General features: G+C 40.4%; 1 protein-coding gene across 11 annotated transcripts in view; it reads left to right on the top strand.

Annotated features, from left to right (window-relative positions):
- Nucleotides 1-20,390, top strand: part of LOC128688791 (titin-like) — a 458,202-nt gene that overhangs the window by 233,952 nt on the left and 203,860 nt on the right. For all 11 annotated transcript variants that reach the window (XM_070085639.1, XM_070085635.1, XM_070085638.1 and 8 more), the window contains 4 exons: nucleotides 5,408-5,578; nucleotides 7,215-7,361; nucleotides 7,695-7,820; nucleotides 9,127-9,315. In XM_070085639.1, coding sequence (XP_069941740.1) covers nucleotides 5,408-5,578; nucleotides 7,215-7,361; nucleotides 7,695-7,820; nucleotides 9,127-9,315 — 633 coding nt within the window. The remainder of the gene's footprint in view (nucleotides 1-5,407; nucleotides 5,579-7,214; nucleotides 7,362-7,694; nucleotides 7,821-9,126; nucleotides 9,316-20,390) is intronic.

Genomic DNA, 20,390 nt, shown 5'->3' with positions numbered 1-20,390 from the left:
GTTTGCGGAAAGGGAGAACAATGGCAGATTTCCACAGCTGGGGAAGAACTCCTTGTGCCCAAATAAGATTGAAGAGGTGTAAGAGGACTACAAGGGCTGACCGATGTAAATGTTGTAACATAGGAATATGAATGTCGTCAGGCCCAGCTGCCGATGATCGGCAAGCTGACAGCGTTGCCTCTAGTTCTTGAAGTGTAAAAGGCACATTATACTGTTCTTCTCTGAGAGAAGAAAAGTCCAAGGGTACTAACTCTCTGGCAGACTTTGAGGAAAGAAACGAGGGGCATAGATGGAGCCCTCGGGAAATACGGACCAGATGTGTGCCAAGTTCAATGGCAACGTCGAGGGGGTTTGCTACATCAACACCAGCGACCCATAAAACAGGAGCCGGGTCAGGAGAGTATTTACCACTCAATTTCTTCACTTTTTTCCAGACTGCACTCATAGAAGAAGCAGAGGTGATGGTGGAAACATAGTCTCGCCAACAAGTGCGTTTAGCTTCACGGATGACACGGCGAGCGATCGCACGCTTCTGCTTAAAATCAAGAAGTCTCTCAGCGGTTCTATTGTACCGGTACCTGCCCCATGCAGCGCATTTCAAACGTACTGTACGAGCACAAGCAGGAGATCACCAAGGCACGCACTTCTGAGAATGCCTGCCTGAGGTTTAGGGTATAGAATGAGAAGCTGCGGTATAAACTGACGTCGAGAAGATGTGTAGGAGCTCATCAATGGAGGATGAAGAAGGAACCTCACTAAAAGCAGTGAGGTGTGAGTAAAGATCCCAATTTGCCCGATCAAATTGCCAGCGAGGGCTACGGAAAGGTGGTGAATAGCAAGGAGAAGTAAGAATGATTGGAAAATGATCACTGTCATGTAAGTCCGGTAGAACAGACCAGGTGAAGTCTAGTGCAGTGGAGGAAGAGCAGACTGATAGATCGATGCAAGAGAGAGTATGAGTACGAGGATCAAAATGGGTGGGAGTACCCGTATTTAAAACATGGAGGGGGTGAGAGGCGAGAAAAGCCTCCAACTGGATGCCACGTCAGTCACAATGAGACCCCCCCCCCAGAGGAAATGGTGGGCATTAAAATCACCAAGTAACAGAAGTGGTGGTGGTAAGGATGAAACAAGAAAGGCAAAGTCTGGGATAGAAAATGCTCGAGAAGGAGAGAGATATAAAGAACATATTGTAAACCACTTATTCAAGTGGATACGGGCTGCAGTGTAATGCAGCGAGGTATGGACAAATAGTTGACAGTACGGAATATCATTGCGTAGAAGAAGGGCACTTTCATTAAAGGTCCCATCTGAGAAAGGATCCGAAGAATACAATAAATTATAGCCTGAGATAGGTTGGAAAACAGCCGAGTGTAATTTTGGCTCTTGTAAGCAAGCACTAACAGGGGAAAACCTGGAAAGCAACATCTGAAGCTCACCCTGATTACCCCTGAGGCCGCGGATATTCCACTGTAAATAGGCCATGATTGGCGATGAAGAAAATACCAGGAATCTGTAGGTAAAGGCACCTACGGACTAGAGGGGTTAGAAAAGTCAACGTATGGTGGCATTGGAAGACGTTCAAGCAGCGAAGGAATGGAGCATTGCAAAGAATGGGGTTGTGAAGATGGAGGAGAGGGAAGAGAAGGAACAGGAAGTGAATCAGTGTCCATTGAAGGTTTAGTCTGCAATATATTCTGAAATGGCTTCAAGTGTTTCTGAATTCAAAGATGTATGGGAGACCATATTGGAGATAGAAGGAGGAGGGTGAGTAAAGATTGGGACAGTAATGGACTGTACCAAAGTAGAGGGGGAGGGAAGAGTGTAAGGGACTGGAGATGAAGTGTGGGGGGGGGACAGAAGAGGCAGAAACCTGGGAGGTGTCAGAAGAGGGAGAAACTTGGGAGGGGACGGGGGTGGAAGGCATAGTACGAGGAGGAGGGTGAATCTCCTCACTTGTAATAGAGCCAGAGAGAGGGGAAGAACTAGGTACAGAGACTGGAAAGGTAAAGTGTGGAGGTGGAAGAAGGGAAGGAAGGGGCAAAGAAGATTTGAGCAATGTGGATTTTTTGGACTTCTGAGAAGTAGAGGGGCGATTGGTATTAGGTGTCGTACGAGGTCTTGTTGATACTGGGGCTTGTGAGGAAGGACGCGAAGATGTGAGAACAGACTGAGTTGTAGTCAGGACGTCAGAGCCAAGGACAGCAAAAGGATTAGATGCCGGAGTGGCTATGGGAGGGGTAACAACGGAGGAGGCTGCAGAAGATGGGACCCCAGAAGTGGGGGGATGTTTGGAAACACGAGAATAAGAAACACGGGGTAGTCTCCCTTGGAGGCGGAGATGAGTAACTGCCATAGCATAAGGGAGACCTGCCTCTTTGAGGCAACGGATTTCACGTTCATTTAAGTAGACCTGGCAACGGCGGGAGTACGAAGGGTGAGCTTCATTACAATTTAGGCAAGATGGAGGTTGACTGCAAGATGTATTAGAATGGTCGTCGGCACCACAGACTGGGCATTCGGCCATAGATCTGCAATATTTCGCTGGGTGACCAAAACGCCAGCAATTTCTACATTGTTGCAGTGTAGGTATCACCTTTCGAACTTGTAACCGATGTCCCGCGACATATACAGAGGACGGGAGTTCTCGGCTGTCAAAAGTTAAACGAGTCGCATTGCAAGGGTAACGTCTCCGCCCCCGGGCAGGAAGGACATAAGTGTCTACTTTGAGGATTGGGAGATCCTGGAGTTCCAGCTGTTCAAGAATGTCATTGCCACATGACTGGAAATTCTGTTGGACTATGGTATGGGGCAGAATGACAGTACCACTACAAGAATTGAGAGAAAGATGTTTTTCAATAGTGATAGGATAGGGTAGCAATAGTGATAGGAGTTGATCCCATGTATCAGAAACCTTCCCTATGAGGATAGACTGAGGGCCCTGAATCTGCACTCTCTAGAAAGACGTAGAATTAGGGGGGATATGATTGAGGTGTATAAATGGAAGGCAGGAATAAATAAAGGGGATGTAAATAGTGTGCTGAAAATATCTAGCCTAGACAGGACTCGCAGCAATGGTTTTAAGTTGGAAAAATTCAGATTCAGGAAGGATATAGGAAAGTACTGGTTTGGTAATAGAGTTGTGGATGAGTGGAACAAACTCCCGAGTACAGTTATAGAGGCCAGAACGTTGTGTAGCTTTAAAAATAGGTTGGATAAATACATGAGTGGATGTGTGTGGGTGTGAGTTGGACCTCATAGCTTGTGCTACCAGGTCGGTTGCCATGTTCCTCCCTTAAGTCAATGTGACCTGACCTGACTAGGTTGGGTGCATTGGCTTAAGCCGGTAGGAGACTTGGACCTGCCTCGCATGGGCCAGTAGGCCTTCTGCAGTGTTCCTTCGTTCTTATGTTCTTATGTATCGATATTCGAAAGGAGAGAAAGATCATAAGCTTGGGTAGCATTCTGGACAGTGACGATGCGCGTACCGCTCTTGAGAGCATAAAATGAAATATCTCTACCAACATGACGCAGGAGCGCTTTGCCAATACTATGGTCAGAAAGGTAGGCAGAAGAAGAAGTCGGTCTTAAAGTAAAGAATTTAGTCCATTGTGTGGTCCGAAACTGAGCGTGGAGAGGGAGTGCTTGATGTGTCGGTCTTTTCCGAGTAGAATGGGAAGGTAACGAAGGAGCATCATCAGGAGATTGACGTTGGCGTTTAGGAGTAGGACCGGAGTTGGTCCGGCATGAGATGGGTGGGCGATTCGAAAATTGCCGTACCGTAGAGGGAGAAGCCGGAAGCATAGTCAAAGGAGAGCGGAGTTCAGACAAATCGAAGGAGTCAGTCGAAGCCCCGGTACCTGAAGCGGGTGAGGAAACAGCACCAGCAAGAGGTACAGGGGCATCAGGAATGTCCGAAGACAGGGTCAGAATGGGGTGCGGTATCAAGAAGGGGCCCGGGGGTAGTGGGTTCATGGATTGGGTTCTCCATGGTTAGGTTACTCCTTTGCTTTTTGTTTTTAAGAAAAAAAAAGAAAGAAGAAAAGAAAATAAAAATAAAAAAAGAATAAAAAAAGGGGGGAGCGGGGAGGAATAGTTCCCAGGAGGAATGAAAGGGCCGGAAATCTCCCTCCGCGCCCAAGAGGACCTCAGCACCGCTAGTAGCGCAGATGCAGCATGGAACCCGTGCCATACCCTACCCTTCATGCCAGTAAACCAGCAATCCGGGATAGCAACCTCACATCTGCCGAGCTACCTCGGTGGACAAAAGAGAGGGCGGCTGGATATCCGCCACAAAGCATACCTCCTTCGGCCACCACCCCCGGAATCCGAAAGGTGGCTTCCAGAGACACCCGTGTCGCCCGAAAGACACCCAAAGCTACTCCGGGATACCGGAGAGGGATCGGGACATCCCCAGGCGATCCAGATTCCACAGCAAACTACGCCACCGCCAAGAACCTCAACGGAATGGGATGGAGCCCGGTGTCCTTTCCCCTACCTAGGAACTAGCACGCCTGTGGGAGAAATCCCAAAGGCCAAAAAGAGGAAGGGCAAAAGGGAGGGGTGGGGAGGAGGAGGAGGAATGGAAAAAGGGGAGGATCGGATAGGGGAGGGGAGAATGGGGGGTAATTAGGTTCGGTCTGAGGAAGAAGACCGACAGGTCTAATTCCTCAGACCAAGAGCCTCTTCACCACGCCAAGGAGCCCCCCTTGAAGAGGGGAAAATCTGGAGCAAAGGCAAGAAGACTGGCGGTCATATAGGCGTCAGTGGATAAGGATGTGCAGCAGACGAGGGCATGGTCACTGGTAGGCAGGATTCCCAAGTGGAAGTAGGTCCTTCCCAAAGAGATGGGTTAGTTATAGCAGCCGTGAAGAAGGTTTTGTAGATGTCCTCTGAACCAAGATTCCATGATGTTGCAGTGCCTGACAAGTTGTGCAAGAAATAAAAATAAACCTTGAAGTATGTTTCCAAATATGTCATCTTAATATACAATGATTGGAAAGCCATTATCTTTATATGATTATCTGGATGCTTTTAACATAAATGTACAAAATAATTGTATTCAAGAAATATTATTATCACAAAATGGATGTCTCTAATCTTTATTTTAATTTTAATCATTACAACAATCATGTAAAAAATAACAAGTGAGGCTCCTGTGGTGTAGGATTGCAGTACAGTTCTGGCTGAAAAACAGAAAATCAGCTGTTTGATATTGTACTTTCTGTAGTAATTTATTTCCTTTGATGGCTTCTGTCTTGCTTTCAGTTTCTTGTAAACTGGGTTACTAATAATTCTTTATTCTTCAGTAATATATAAAGTAGAGTATTTCTAATTTGATTACTGTATTACACAATGTTTAATTTAGTGAACATTTTGTCTCATAAATATTGCTTTTGTTTGACAGATCCACCGTTCCTGTGACAAACTTGAATCTCAGTTTAGCAGTGTAAGCCTTGATATTGGTGGTGTAGAAGGCCAGCTTAGAGAACATGAGGCATCGAAACAAGCAGTTTTGGAACTAATGAAATTTGCTCAAAATGAAGCTGATTCTATAATATCCAAGATTAAAGATCAGGTAACATTTCTAGATTTTCAGTGATTAATATTATATTCAGCACTACTTTTTTGTAGATAATTTTAAGCTCTGCAAATGGGGTTAAAAAATGAGAAATAGTTGTTCGTATAAGAGTATAACTTTTTTATATAGTAAACCATTTCTTGTGCTGCAGTTATATTCATGAAAAGAATTGTTCAAATAATTCATGTTGTAAAACTTGAACATATTGAAAAAAAAATAGGGTTATGTTCCAGGACTGAAACTTTTTTCCTAAAATAAATGCAGTATTGTACAACTTGCTTCTCCTTCTGGCAGCTCTGACTTACAAAAATTGTTTATCCTGTTAAAAAATGTTCTTGTAGGCCTACTAGATTGAGGTTTAAGGTTGTGGTTCTTGTGGATGTTGCTCAAGCCTATTCAGATGTTAGTGATTTTATTGGTGTGACAAAGTATTCTTTTATGTACTTGTTTTGTTGTAGCCTTCATTGATTTAAAGAGCAAGTGATATAGTAGTGTTAACATCCTTGCCCATTCATTGGACTAACAGGAAATGAATAAAATGGGCTTCCTGCTGTATAAGGTATGAGTTCCTGATGCATTAACACACAGAAGCAGTATGAGATGATGATTATAGGTGACCTAGAGCCTGGGTGCAATCATCTCTTGCATTCTGTTGTAGGTGCCTGATAACATTAATTTTAAACATAACTGTCTCATCTGAAAACTTTGTTGGGGTTGTATTCATTATTTTGAGCAGTCTGGGAAAACTCAGCTAGGTGATCAGCAGATGCATCTCTCTAGAAAACTTAATGTTGCATAGTGTTTTGCTCTTCAAATGTTCAAACTGCCCAGATCTAAATTTGGATTGCTCACAGACAGTAGCAGACATACTCCTTAATCACAAGGCCACGAATTTTAGCCTCCTTTTTTTTTTCTTCTTGTTTTTATCCCATAATCTTGATGTTGAACAACTGCTGTCTTATTGAAATGTACAGACTTTCCTCATCTTTTTTCAGTGATTCAGGGTTCCTAGCAGTATACGCTCACACAGAGGCTATTGTAGCTTCCTAACTCTTCTAAGCTGTATGAATGGTCAAATGGTTTACTTTATTTTTTTGTCAGTAGCCTCTTCATAGATTCTCATTTGTTCATACTGCTAGCAAGCCTGTTGGGTGCTATGGTAATGGCAGTGAGGAATTTGTAGTAAAGACAAAAGAAGCTTAGTAGATATGAGCTAAATGATGTGAGAGTATTGACACAGTGACTTAAGCATTAGTGGTAGGTGGTAAGAGTAGGAAAGGTAGTTTGTCAAACAAGACCACATCACATGAGCTACTCCAGACCTATGCATGTCTCCTGGGCAGCATGCATTATTCAGATTTCTTGTATTTTTGACCGTGCTTAATAGCAAATACCAAGAAACTACCTTAAGGGTTGCGAGGTATAAGCTTCATTCAATTCAAAGCATGGTTGAAAAGTAATTTTAGAAAAAAAATTTACTTTATTTTATTATGATTAGTTAAAATAGTACAATTCCTTCTAATAATGAGTGGATGCTCTTAGTTTATTATTTGTGAATATTGTATTAGGAGTGTCGGAATACTTATTATATTATATACTGGTATTTATTTATGATAATTGCTTTTGTAATTAGTGTCCCCCTGAGGCTGGTGCCCAAGATGTTGCTGTTATTGAAGAGATGCTGAAAAGACGGGGTAGAGAGTTTGAGACTGTGTGGCTTCAACATCAATACATGCTAGAGAGACAACTGAAACGGTCACAGTATCATGTTGACCTCCAGGTATTGAAAAAACTAATTCTCTATTCACTTAATTATTTAGAATGATGATATTAATTTTAAAATGATAGTGACTAAAATGCATAATATTTTTGACCACCTCTGCCTTCTCTCATCAAATAGGGTGCCCCATCCCAAAAGAAAAAAACAGTAACCATGTAATTGTATTTTTTATATACCGCAACTGCCTGTAGGCTGAAGCAAGTACTATGACTCTTTAGACTGTGTGAAATACTACTATGTAAAACCTAAATATTAAAACTGAATTATAAGACTTCAGTCATTTTAAGATAGTATCTTATACCATCTGTGATGTTTAAAATTTTTCTTTTTAAGGTGATCAGTGACCAGCTGCGTGATCTGAGTGAGCAGCTCAGTCGTATGCGAGGTCATTATGGTGATTCATTGGCAGCAGCTACAAATATGCAGACTGCATTCAATCAGTTCCTGATTACTGTTGATGTAAGTTTCCTGTGAGATTTGAATAACCTCCACATTAAATCTTATAGTCTCTCATATCATTGTTTAAGTTGTTTTTAGCTATATGTTTTAGCTAATGGATCAGTTGATCTCAGTCATACTTTTAGGCTTGACTCTGAAGGAAGTGAAGGTGAAAGTGTTTCTTTCACTGATGGTCTTTTCTTTATCTGTATTCACATGGAATCATAGATTTGTTGCATTTTCCTGCCTTCTGTCTTTTTCAATCTTTCTTTCCTAATTTTTTTTTTTTAACACATCAGCTGTTTCCCACCGAAAGAATTGGTAACTTCTTCATCAGGACGTTGAATAACCAATCTATACAAATCATTAACAGATGTTTAAAGTGATTTCTCGACTATCTTTTAATACTTAAAAGCATTTGAAATGTCTGGGAAACATTCTACATGAATTCCTACCCTCTTAACAAAACAAACAAAGCAAAAGTTTATTTCTTTGCAAAGGTCACAATGTGTGTGTTTAAAAATAAATAACAAAAAGGCACAATACCGTGACTGGAACGATACACAAATAACCCGCACATAAAAGAGAGAAGCTTACGACGACGTTTCGGTCCGACTTGGACCATTGACAAAGTGACTTTGTCAATGGTCCAAGTCGGACCGAAACGTCGTCGTAAGCTTCTCTCTTTTATGTGCGGGTTATTTGTGTGTGTGTGTGTTTACATTTCATAATTTGATTGGTACAAAGAAAACCACTATCATGCCGAGGCATTTCGGGCAGACTTAACCTAATACTTAGACTACAAACCAAGGAAGACCATGGAGGAAGCATGCATTGTGGGTTTATGATTTACTCTACCAATGGACAAAGAAAATACAATGAAAGATGAGTAATGTATATACAGCTGGGGTTCCCAGACTTGGGTATGTGTTCCCTCAGAGATACACAAGGGGATTGTAAGGGGTGAGTGAGTTAGAATTATTGGTTGTGTTATTGTCCTCATTATTTTTTAAATTTGTTTATTTTTTTAACACATTGTTTACATATATTCAGTATTTTATAGACAGATGTTTGCAAATATTGAGATAACCTTGTATAATAAAATAAGTGTTGCAGTGCTGTACTTACATAATAGTACATCAAAGTATGTTCTTGTAAAAATATCAATAATCATCATTAGGTGTTGCACCAGTTAATATGCAAGTAGAGTTGTGAAGAATTAAAGTACACAAATGTAAAGAAGTTTCCTTTGTAATGTGTGATGCTTCTTAACTAGTGACCATGTACTATCTTTTTGTAACTCTTATTTATTGTATTCCTTACCCAGATGTTAGAAAACCGTATTCAGACATTTGTTAGTACAACCATAAAGATGTTGGGGCCAGAAGATGACTCAGGAGAAGTACAAGAAGATTTGGCAGAGTTGGAGAAAAAATGGTCCACTTTCCAAATGCAAGTTGGACAATCCAAGAAATCAATAGAGCTTTCCATAGTCTTTTACAAGCTTGTTGAAGAAGTAAGTTACAAATACAGTACAGTACTGTTATTTTGTAATAATTTGTGTTGCTTAGTACATGTTCTGATTGTGTTATACTGTACATTGAGCTTATATCATTTCTAGGTTAGACCAGTTATTCATTATTATGGGCTATTGAAAACAAGAAAATACATGTAAATATTTACACTTCACCTAGGTAGTAGGTTGGTAGACAGCAACCGCCCAGGGAGGTACTACCGTCCTGCCAAGTGAGCGTAAAACGAAAGCCTGTAATTGTTTTACAAGATGGTAGGATTGCTGGTGTCCATTTTTCTGTCTCATAAACATACAAGGTTTCGGGTACATCTTGCTACTTCTACTTACACTTAGGTCACACTACACATACATGTCTTTTTTTTTTTTTCAACAAGTCGGTCGTCTCCCACCGAGGCAGGGTGACCCAAAAAAGAAAGAAAATCCCCAAAAAGAAAATACTTTCATCATCATTCAACACTTTCACCACACTCACACATTATCACTGCTTTTGCAGAGGTGCTCAGAATACAACAGTTTAGAAGCATATACTTATAAAGATACACAACATATCCCTCCAAACTGCCAATATCCCAAACCACTCCTTTAAAGTGCAGGCATTGTACTTCCCATTTCCAGGACTCAAGTCCTACTATATGAAAATAACCGGTTTCCCTGAATCCCTTCACTAAATATTACCCTGATCACACTCCAACAGATCGTCAGGTCCCAAGTATCATTCATCTCCATTCACTCCTATCTAACACGCTCATGTACGCTTGCTGGAAGTCCAAGCGGCTCGCCCACAAAACCTCCTTTACCCCCTCCTTCCAACCCTTTCGAGGACGACCCCTACCCCTCTTTCCTTCCCCTATAGATTTATATGCTTTCCATGTCATTCTACTTTGATCCATTCTCTCTAAATGACCAAACCACCTCAACAGCCCCTCTTCTGCCCTCTGACTAATGCTTTTATTAACTCCACACATTCTCCTAATTTCCACACTCCGAATTTTCTGCATAATATTTACACCACACATTGCCCTTAGACAGGACATCTCCACTGCCTCCAACCGTCTCCTCGCTGCTGCATTTACCACCCAAGCTTCACATCCATATAAGAGTGTTGGTACTACTATACTTTCATACATTCCCTTCTTTGCCTCCATAGATAACGTTTTTTGACTCCACATATACCTCAACGCACCACTCACCTTTTTTCCCTCATCAATTCTATGATTAACCTCATCCTTCATAAATCCATCCGCCGACACGTCAACTCCCAAGTATCTGAAAACATTCACTTCTTCCATACTCCTCCTCCCCAATTTGATATCCAATTTTTCTTTATCTAAATCATTTGATACCCTCATCACCTTACTCTTTTCTATGTTCACTTTCAACTTTCTACCTTTACACACATTCTCAAACTCATCCACTAACCTTTGCTATTTTTCTTTAGAATCTCCCATAAGCACAGTATCATCAGCAAAAAGTAACTGTGTCAATTCCCATTTTGAATTTGATTCCCCATAATTTAATCCCACCCCTCTCCCGAACACCCTAGCATTTACTTCTTTTACAACCCCATCTATAAATATATTAAACAACCATGGTGACATTACACATCCCTGTCTAAGACCTACTTTTACCGGGAAGTATTCTCCCTCTCTTCTACACACCCTAACCTGAGCCTCACTATCCTCATAAAAGCTCTTTACAGCATTTAGTAACTTACCACCTATTCCATAAACTTGCAACATCTGCCACATTGCTCCTCTGTCCACTCTATCATATGCCTTTTCTAAATCCATAAATGCAATAAAAACTTCCCTACCTTTATCTAAATACTGTTCACATATATGCTTCAATGTAAACACTTGATCTACACATCCCCTACCCACTCTGAAGCCTCCTTGCTCATCCGCAATTCTACATTCTGTCTTACCTCTAATTCTTTCAATTATAACCCTACCATATACTTTTCCTGGTATACTCAGTAAACTTATTCCTCTATAATTTTTACAATCTCTTTTGTCCCCTTTCCCTTTATATAAAGGGACTATACATGCTCTCCGCCAATCCCTAGGTACCTTCCCCTCTTTCATGCATTTATTAAACAAAAGTACCAACCACTCCAACACTATATCCCCCCCTGCTTTTAACATTTCTGTCATGATCCCATCAGTTCCAGCTGCTTTACCCTCTTTCATTCTACGTAATGCCTCACGTACCTCCACCACACTTACATTCTGCTCTTCTTCACTCCTAAAAGATGGTATACCTCCCTGGCCAGTGCATGAAATTACCGCCTCCCTTTCTTCCTCAACATTTAAAAGTTCCTCAAAATATTCTCACCATCTACCTAATACCTCCCTCTCCCCATCTACTAACTCCCCTACTCTGTTTTTAACGGACAAATCCATACTTTCCCTAGGCTTTCTTAACTTGTTTAACTCACTCCAAAATTTTTTCTTATTTTCATTAAAATTTCTTGACAGTGCCTCTCCCACTCTTTCATCTGCTCTCCTTTTGCACTCTCTCACCACTCTCTTCACCTTTCTTTTACTCTCCATATACTCTGTTCTTCTTATAACACTTCTGCTTTGTAAAAACCTCTCGTAAGCTACCTTTTTCTCTTTTATCACACCCTTTACTTCATCATTCCACCAATCACTCCTCTTTCCTCCTGCCCCCACCCTCCTATAACCACAAACTTCTGCCCCACATTCTAATACTGCATTTTTGAAATTATTCCAACCCTCTTCAACCCCCCCCCCCTTTACTCATCTTTGCACTAGCCCACCTTTCTGCCAATAGTCGCTTATATCTCGCCCGAACTTCCTCCTCCCTTAGTTTATACACTTTCACCTCCCTCTTACTTGTTGTTGCCACCTTCCTCTTTTCCCATCTACCTCTTACTCTAACTGTAGCTACAACTAAATAATGATCTGATATATCAGTTGCCCCTCTATAAACATGTACATCCTGGAGCCTACCCATCAACCTTTTATCCACCAATACATAATCTAACAAACTACTTTCATTACGTGCTACATCATACCTTGTATATTTATTTATCCTCTTTTTCATAAAATATGTATTACTTATTACCAAATTTCTTTCTACACATAACTCAATTAAAGGCTCCCCATTTACATTTACCCCTGGCACCCCAAATTTACCTACTACTCCCTCCATTACATTTTTACCCACTTTAGCATTGAAATCCCCAACCACCATTACTCTCACACTTGATTCAAAACTCCCCACGCATTCACTCAACATTTCCCAGAATCTCTCTCTCTCCTCTACACTTCTCTCTTCTTCAGGTGCATACACGCTTACGATAACCCACTTTTCACATCCAATCTTTATTTTACTCCACATAATCCTTGAATTTATGCATTTGTAGTCCCTCTTTTCCTGCCATAGCTTATCCTTAACATTATTGCTACTCCTTCTTTAGCTCTAACTCTATTTGAAACCCCTGACCTAATCCCATTTATTCCTCTCCATTGAAACTCTCCCACCCCCTTCAGCTTTGTTTCACTTAAAGCCAGGACATCCAGTTTCTTCTCATTCATAACATCCACAATCATCTCTTTCTTATCATTTGCACAACATCCACGCACATTCAGACTTCCCACTTTGACAATTTTCTTCTTATTCTTTTTAGTAATCTTTACAGGAAAAGGGGTTACTAGCCCATTGTTCCCGGCATTTTAGTTGACTTTTACAACACGCATGGCTTACGGAGGAAAGTTTCTTATTCCACTTCCCCATGGATATAAAAGGAAAAGTAATAAGACCAAGAACTATTAAGATAAAATCAAAGAAAACTCAGATGAGTGTGTATAAATAAACGTGTACATGTATGTGTAGTGTGACCTAAGTGTAAGTAGAAGTAGCAAGATGTACCTGTAATCTTGCATATTTATGAGACAGACAAAAGACACCAGCAATCCTACCATCATGTAAAACAGTTACAGTGGACCCCCGCATAACGATCACCTCCGAATGCGACCAATTATGTAAGTGTATTTATGTAAGTGCGTTTGTACGTGTATGTTTGGGGGTCTGAAATAGACTAATCTACTTCACAATATTCCTTATGGGAACAAATTCGGTCAGTACTGGCACCTGAACATACTTCTGGAGAGAAAAAATATCGTTAACCGGGGGTCCACTGTACAGGCTTTCATTTTACACTCACTTGGCAGGATGGTAGTACCTCCCTGGGTGGTTGCTGTCTACCAACCTACTACCTGCAATATACAAGCATATATATACACACCCCTCTGGGTTTTCTTCTATTTTCTTACTAGTTCTTGTTCTTGTTTATTTCCTCTTATCTCCATGGGGAAGTGGAACAGAATTCTTCCTCTGTAAGCTATGCGTGTTGTAAGAGGCGTCTCAAATGCCGGGAGCAAGGGGCTAGTAACCCCTTCTCTCGTATAAATTACTAAATTTAAAAAGAGAAACTTTCATTTTTCTGTTTGGGCCACCCTGCCTCGGTGGGATATGGCCAGTTTGTTGAAAGAAAGAAGAAACATGCAGGATACCAGGTATATCTTGCTACTTCTACATATACTTAGGTCACACTACACATGCATGTACAAGCATGTATATACACACCCATCTGGGTTTTCTTCTATTTTCTTAGTAGTTCTTGTTCTTCTTTTTTTCCTTTAATCTCCATGGGGAAGTGGAACAGAATTCTTCCTCTTTAAGGCATGTGTGTGTTGTAAGAGGCAACTAAAATGCTGCGAGGAAGGGGCTAGTAACCCCTTCTCCTGTATAGATTACTAAATTTAAAAGGAAAAACTTTAATTTTTCTTTTTGTGTCACCCTGCCTTGATGGGATACGGCTGGTTCATTAAAAGAAAAAAATTACACTTAAGAAATTACAAGCAAAGAGTCTTAAGATTTGAGATTGCTACTGCTTATTCTGAAGCCAGTGAATTAGTTTCTTCATATTTCCTGTTGTATGAAAAAAGATAAATTAATCCATAAAAAATTATTATTACAATATGATCATACTGTATGATCTATTATTCTCACCTCCTGCAAATCTTTACATCACAAGGTGAATTGCAGATGTTCAGAAACTGGGTGTTTTAATGTTACAATTGTGATTGATCAGGTGAGATGTAGACAATTTTTACTTTATTTTTCTATTGGTTTTTAATTAAATTATTTATGTATAGTATGAAAATGCTCATACTAACTATCATTTTTATTGAACAAGCAGCAAGGGTATACATACACCCTTGTTTCAGTATAATAGTTGCTGCCTGGCATGGGGAATTCAGGGTTATTTTCAGTCATTCAAAATTATATTCAACATACATTTGTTAGGTTTGGCTCTACTGTAGGAAGTTGAGGCCTGATGCTAGATTTTGGATGCTTGCAACAGAGACTGTTGTGTAACTGTGAATATGACACATTTTGCCAAAGTTGTTTTTTTAAAATTGTGACAGATATGTCCTCTCACAAATCCCACTGTTGTCTGGCATCCAGTCTTGTGTCTCATACTTGAGAACTATGCAGAAGAGACAGATGTTCTAATGGCTGAAGTTTAAACCAGGTTTTAATTTTTAAGTTTTGTAAAAATTATTTCTCTCTTATGTAGTCAAGCATTTACTCTTGCACTAGTGTAAATAAATGATCTCAGGTTCTTGGTGTAATAAAAAACTTCAACTACTTCCACATCTTAATCCGTTAACTGTCCTAACGTAGATCTGCGTTCTCTTGCCCAGTGCTCCGAATATTTTGAAAGAAACAAAAAAAAAAAAAAAAATTTTTTTATAGAAATATAGTTCGCATTGCTCTACATTACATAGGATAAAAAAATTTTTTTAGGGTCAGTACTCACCGAAATATGAGCCTGTGAAGTTGGCCCTTGATGCTCATCTGACGACAACATGGAGTCTTGCCGCTTGCAGAAGTGTTGCTGATATACCCTTTTTCTCGTTTTCATATTATTTTATATAATTTTTATGTTCTGATAATTACTATTTATAGTAGTTCTTGTTACTTGATAGCCAATCTTTGTTCTGACACTAATATTAGGTACTGAAATAGTACTCAAATAATTATAAAGACAATGACAGGTGAACATTTTCACCTACCTTGGTCACATACTATTATATAGAAATATATACATAGAATTTGTAGGTCCTAGCAATGTTTTGGATAGGGAGTATATAATAATAATAATAGTAAGTTCCCTTGAAGCATCGTGTAAGTGTGTGTCACTCGTCTTATCTTATAATTCCACTGCTGATAATGGTGACACTTGATGAGTGTCCTCTTATCTCATCTTATCACCCTGCTAATGACAGTGGTGACATTTGATGAGCCTTCCCTTTATTTGTTTTCACTGTTTCACATAAACATGTCTGTCTGTCTATCTGTCTATCTATCTGTCTGTCTAGCTTTCTGCCTATCTAACTCTCTGTCCATCTGTCTTTCAAGCTGTCTGTGTATCTGTCCAGCTCTCTGTCTGTCTGTCTAGCTCTATGTATCTGTCTAGCTCTCTGTCTTTCTGTCTGCCTCTGTGTTTCTGTCTGCCTGTCTCTCTTGTCTCAGAGTTCCTCATGAACCAACTGGTATTACAAACGATCACTATCTACAAGCACAATATAGCAATTTGCCTGGATTTTTGGGGTTATCCTAGGTAATTTACACTATGTATAATTGTATTTACATATGTGTACCTGTTAGATAGAGACAGATAGAGACAAAGAGATAGACAGAGATACAGACAGACAGACAGATGGAGATAGAGACAACCAATCAGCCAGCCAGCTGGATAGGTGGCCAGCCAGCCAGCCAGCCAGCTGGATAGGTGACCAGCCAGCCAGCAGCTAGCCAGCCAGAATGCTGAAATTACAGTTCTAGAATTGTTTCTTTTTACTTAGGGCATAGGTTATAGGACATTCTGGCAGGATGACACTTTAGTCTTGAAAAGGAAGTGTTAATACGACATGATATCGGAGAATCCTTGGTGTTTGCCACGCTGTTTACTCTAGCTGTTGCTCAATTGAACTTGTACTCCCACAGGGTACTAAGTGGTTCCAGATTTTTTTAATAGTGCGCACACAAATTCTGGCCACAAAATAGAGCGAAACACCAACATCAAAGACCTGGGAGTGATCATGTCGGAGGATCTCACCTTCAAGGACCATAACATTGTATCAATCGCAGCTGCTAGAAAAATGACAGGATGGATAATGAGAACCTTCAAAACTAGGGATGCCAAGCCCATGATGACACTCTTCAGGTCACTTGTTCTATCTAGGCTGGAATATTGCTGCACACTAATGACACCTTTCAAGGCTGGTGAAATTGCTGACCTAGAAAATGTACAGAGAACCTTCACGGCGCGCATAAAGGAGATAAAACACCTCAATTACTGGGAGCGCTTGAAGTTCCTGAACCTGTATTCCCTGGAATGCAGGCGGGAGAGATACATGATTATACAGTGGACCCCCGCATAGCGAACGCCTTGCATAGCGAACAATCCGCATAGCGAACGCTTTGTTCGCCAAAATTTTGCCCCGCATAGTGGACAAAAACCCGCTCAGCGACCTTCGTCCGAGACGCATCCATTGTTTACCAGCCAGCCTCCGCGGTAACATTCAAGCATACACTCGGAATATTTCGTATTATTACAGTGTTTTCGGTGCTGTTTCTGGAAAATAAGTGACCATGGGCCCCAAGAAAGCTTCTAGTGCCAACCCTGTGGTAAAAAGGGTGAGAATTAGTATGGAAATTAAGAAAGATTTTGAAGGGTTTGGGGCTAACCCTGAGAAGCCTATGCCAGTTGTGGAATCCATTGTGCCTACTTCAAAAATTAAGGAAATGTGTGCACAGTGGGTTGAACTGCAAACCTTTATGGATGAAAATCACCCTGACACAGCTGTTGCAAGCCGTGCTGGTGACTATTTCAATGACAATGTTATGGCCCATTTTAGACAAATCGTAAAGGAACGGGAGGTACAGAGCTCTATGGACAGATTTGTTGTGCGACAGAGGTCCAGTGACTCTGAAGCTGGTCCTAGTGGCATTAAAAGAAGAAGGGAAGTAACCCCGGAAAAGGACTTGCTACCTCAAGTCCTAATGGAAGGGGATTCCCCTTCTAAACACTAACACTCTCTCTCCCCTCCTCCCATCCCATCAATCATCACCAGATCTTCAATAAAAGTAAGTGTCATGTAATTGTGCATGCCTTTTTCAGTTTGTGTGTACTAAAATTAACATTTTTTTGTGGTAAAAAAAATTTTTTTTCATACTTTTGGGTGTCTTGCACGGATTAATTTTATTTCCATTATTTCTTATGGGGAAAATTAATTCGCATAGCGAACATTTCGCATAACGACCAGCCCTCTTGCACGGATTAAGTTCGCTATGCGGGGGTCCACTGTATACACCTGGAAAATCCTAGAGGGACTAGTACTGAACTTGCATACGAAAATCACTCACTACGAAAGCAAAAGACTTGGCAGATGATGCAACATCCCCCCAATGAAAAGCAGGGGTGTCACTAGCACGTTAAGAGACAATAAGTGTCAGGGGCCCGAGACTGTTCAACTGCCTCCCAGCATACATAAGGGGGATTACCAATAGACCCCTGGCAGTCTTCAAGCTGGCACTGGACAAGCACCTAAAGTCGGTACCTGACCAGCCGGGCTGTGGCTCGTATGTTGGTTTGCGTGCAGCCAGCAGTAACAGCCTGGTTGATCAGGCTCTGATCCACCAGGAGGCCTGGTCACAGTCTGGGCTGCGGGGACGTTGACCCCCGGAACTCTCTCCAGGTAAACTCCAGGTAAACACCGAGGGTTAAGACCCATTCTATGCTGACCAGGCATCTTAGGCCAGTTGTGCCAAATTTGGAGGCAGGAAAAATAAAACGTAGATCTACATTTGGAGCGCTAGCGGTAAGAACATAGATCTACGTTTGGACAGTTAACGGGTTAATTCAGGATATAGACATTACTTTAGCTTGTTCATGTCTGTTCATTATCTGTCAGATTTGTTTAGGGATTGATTTGGGTCCTCAGTTGATACTTTTTATTGCAGTATTTTTATTAGTCTACACACACACATACTGCACATAGGAGAGAGGAGCATATGACGATGTTTCAGTCCAACTTGGACCATTTACAGAGTCACAATGTGAATTTGTAAGGGTCCAAGTCAGACTGAAACATCGTCATAAGCTTCTCTTCCTTATGTGTGGGTTATTTGTGTATTGTTCCAGTCATGGTATTGTCTTTTTGTTCTTTATTAGTATTTCAGTTTTACTGGTGTAATTTCTATTTTTAATGTGCAGTGATATTTCTTATTGATTTAAACTATCAATAAGATCTGTTTGTTGTATCCTCAGGGAATACATTCCAAGAACTACCATGGATACTTGAAACCGTGGATAGTAGCAAACATTGTATATAAGTTATTTTTCATTAACGTACATACCTATGATAAAATTTAATTGACAAATTATGCAAAATAACTGAAACCGCTGATACCCAGTCCACAGATACAAGTGTTCTACTCTATTGAACATACAGATGAATAATCAAATTGAAGTGCAAACAGTAATGATTTATTTATTTATTTATTTATTTATTTATTATAAATTTGTGCACACATACAGAGGTACAAAAAAAAATACAGATAAGAGCAGTATGCCAAAGCCACTTATACTATGCATAGCATTACGGGCTGGCTTAAAATTAACTTAAGATTAACTAAGCAATGATGAAGTCAGTGATAAAACATTAATGTAAACAGATTACTATAAAGCACAAGTGAGTATTACAAAGACAGGTCATATGAAGGATTCTGTTAGGTAGTGTATTTAAAAAATAATAAAGTTAGATTCGGTTTTAGGTTTAACATTTATGTGATATAATTGTGAGAAACATTTAAGATATACAATTTATAAGGTTCAGTTATTCAGTATTTATTTGGGTGAGTAAGTGATCTTTGAGTAGACTTGAATTTATAAACAGGTAGTGTTTCTTTTATATTTACAGGTAATGAATTCCAGATTTTAGGGCCTTTTATGTGCATTGAGTTTTTGCATAGTGTGAGATGAACACGAGGAACATCAAAGAGTGATCTGTGCCTTGTGTTATGGTCATGTGTTCTGTTGAGGTTGGCAAGGAGATGTTTGAGGGGAGAGTTAATATCAGAGTTAAGTGTTCTATGTATGTAATAGGTGCAGTAATAAGTATGGATGTTTTGTATGGTGAGTAGGTTTAGTGTATTGAATATTGGTGGAGTGTGCTGCCTGTAGTGAGAATTTGTTATCATTCTAACTGCAGCCTTTTGTTGGGTAATTAGTGGTCTGAGATGGTTAATTGTTGTTGAGCCCCATGCACAAATTCCATAGGTGAGATAGGGGTAAATAAGAGAGTGATATAGGGCCAGGAGGGCTGACTGTGGAACATAGTACCGTATCTTCGATAGTATGCCTACAGTCTTGGAAATTTTCTTAGAAATTTGTTGTATATGTGTATGAAATTTGAGTCTATTATCAAGGTGGATTCCTAAGAATTTTCCCTCTGTTAGCTTTGTGATAGGTGATCCGTTTATCATTATGTTAAGAGGGACATCTGTAGCTCTGTTAACAAACTGAATGAAGTAGGTTTTGTCAATGTTTAGTGTAAGTTTGTTAGTCCTCATCCAGGTAGATATTTTCTGTAATTCGGTATTTACAGTATTGGCTAGTGTGACTGGGCTCGGGTGAGAGAAGACGTATGTAGTGTCATCTGCAAATAGTGTGGGTTTGAGTAATTGCGAAGCATTTGGAAGGTCATTTATGTATAGGAGAAAGAGAAGAGGGCCAAGGACACTTCCCTGTGGGACACCAACTGTAATTGGTTGCGCAGAAGAGTTTGCCCCATTTGCGTACACATATTGGCTTCTGTTGCTGAGGTATGACTTGAGGTAGTTGAGGGAGTGCCCTCTTATACCATAGTGTGACAATTTTACGTGGAGCAAGTCATGGTCAACTGTATCAAAAGCTTTACGTAAGTCAATGAAGATCCCCAGTGGGACTTCTTTTT

Source organism: Cherax quadricarinatus, chromosome 16 (genome assembly GCF_038502225.1).
Source record: "Cherax quadricarinatus isolate ZL_2023a chromosome 16, ASM3850222v1, whole genome shotgun sequence".
Taxonomy (NCBI): domain Eukaryota; kingdom Metazoa; phylum Arthropoda; class Malacostraca; order Decapoda; family Parastacidae; genus Cherax; species Cherax quadricarinatus.
Note: the sequence above shows the minus strand (reverse complement) of the source record. Positions and strands in the feature narration are given on the sequence as shown.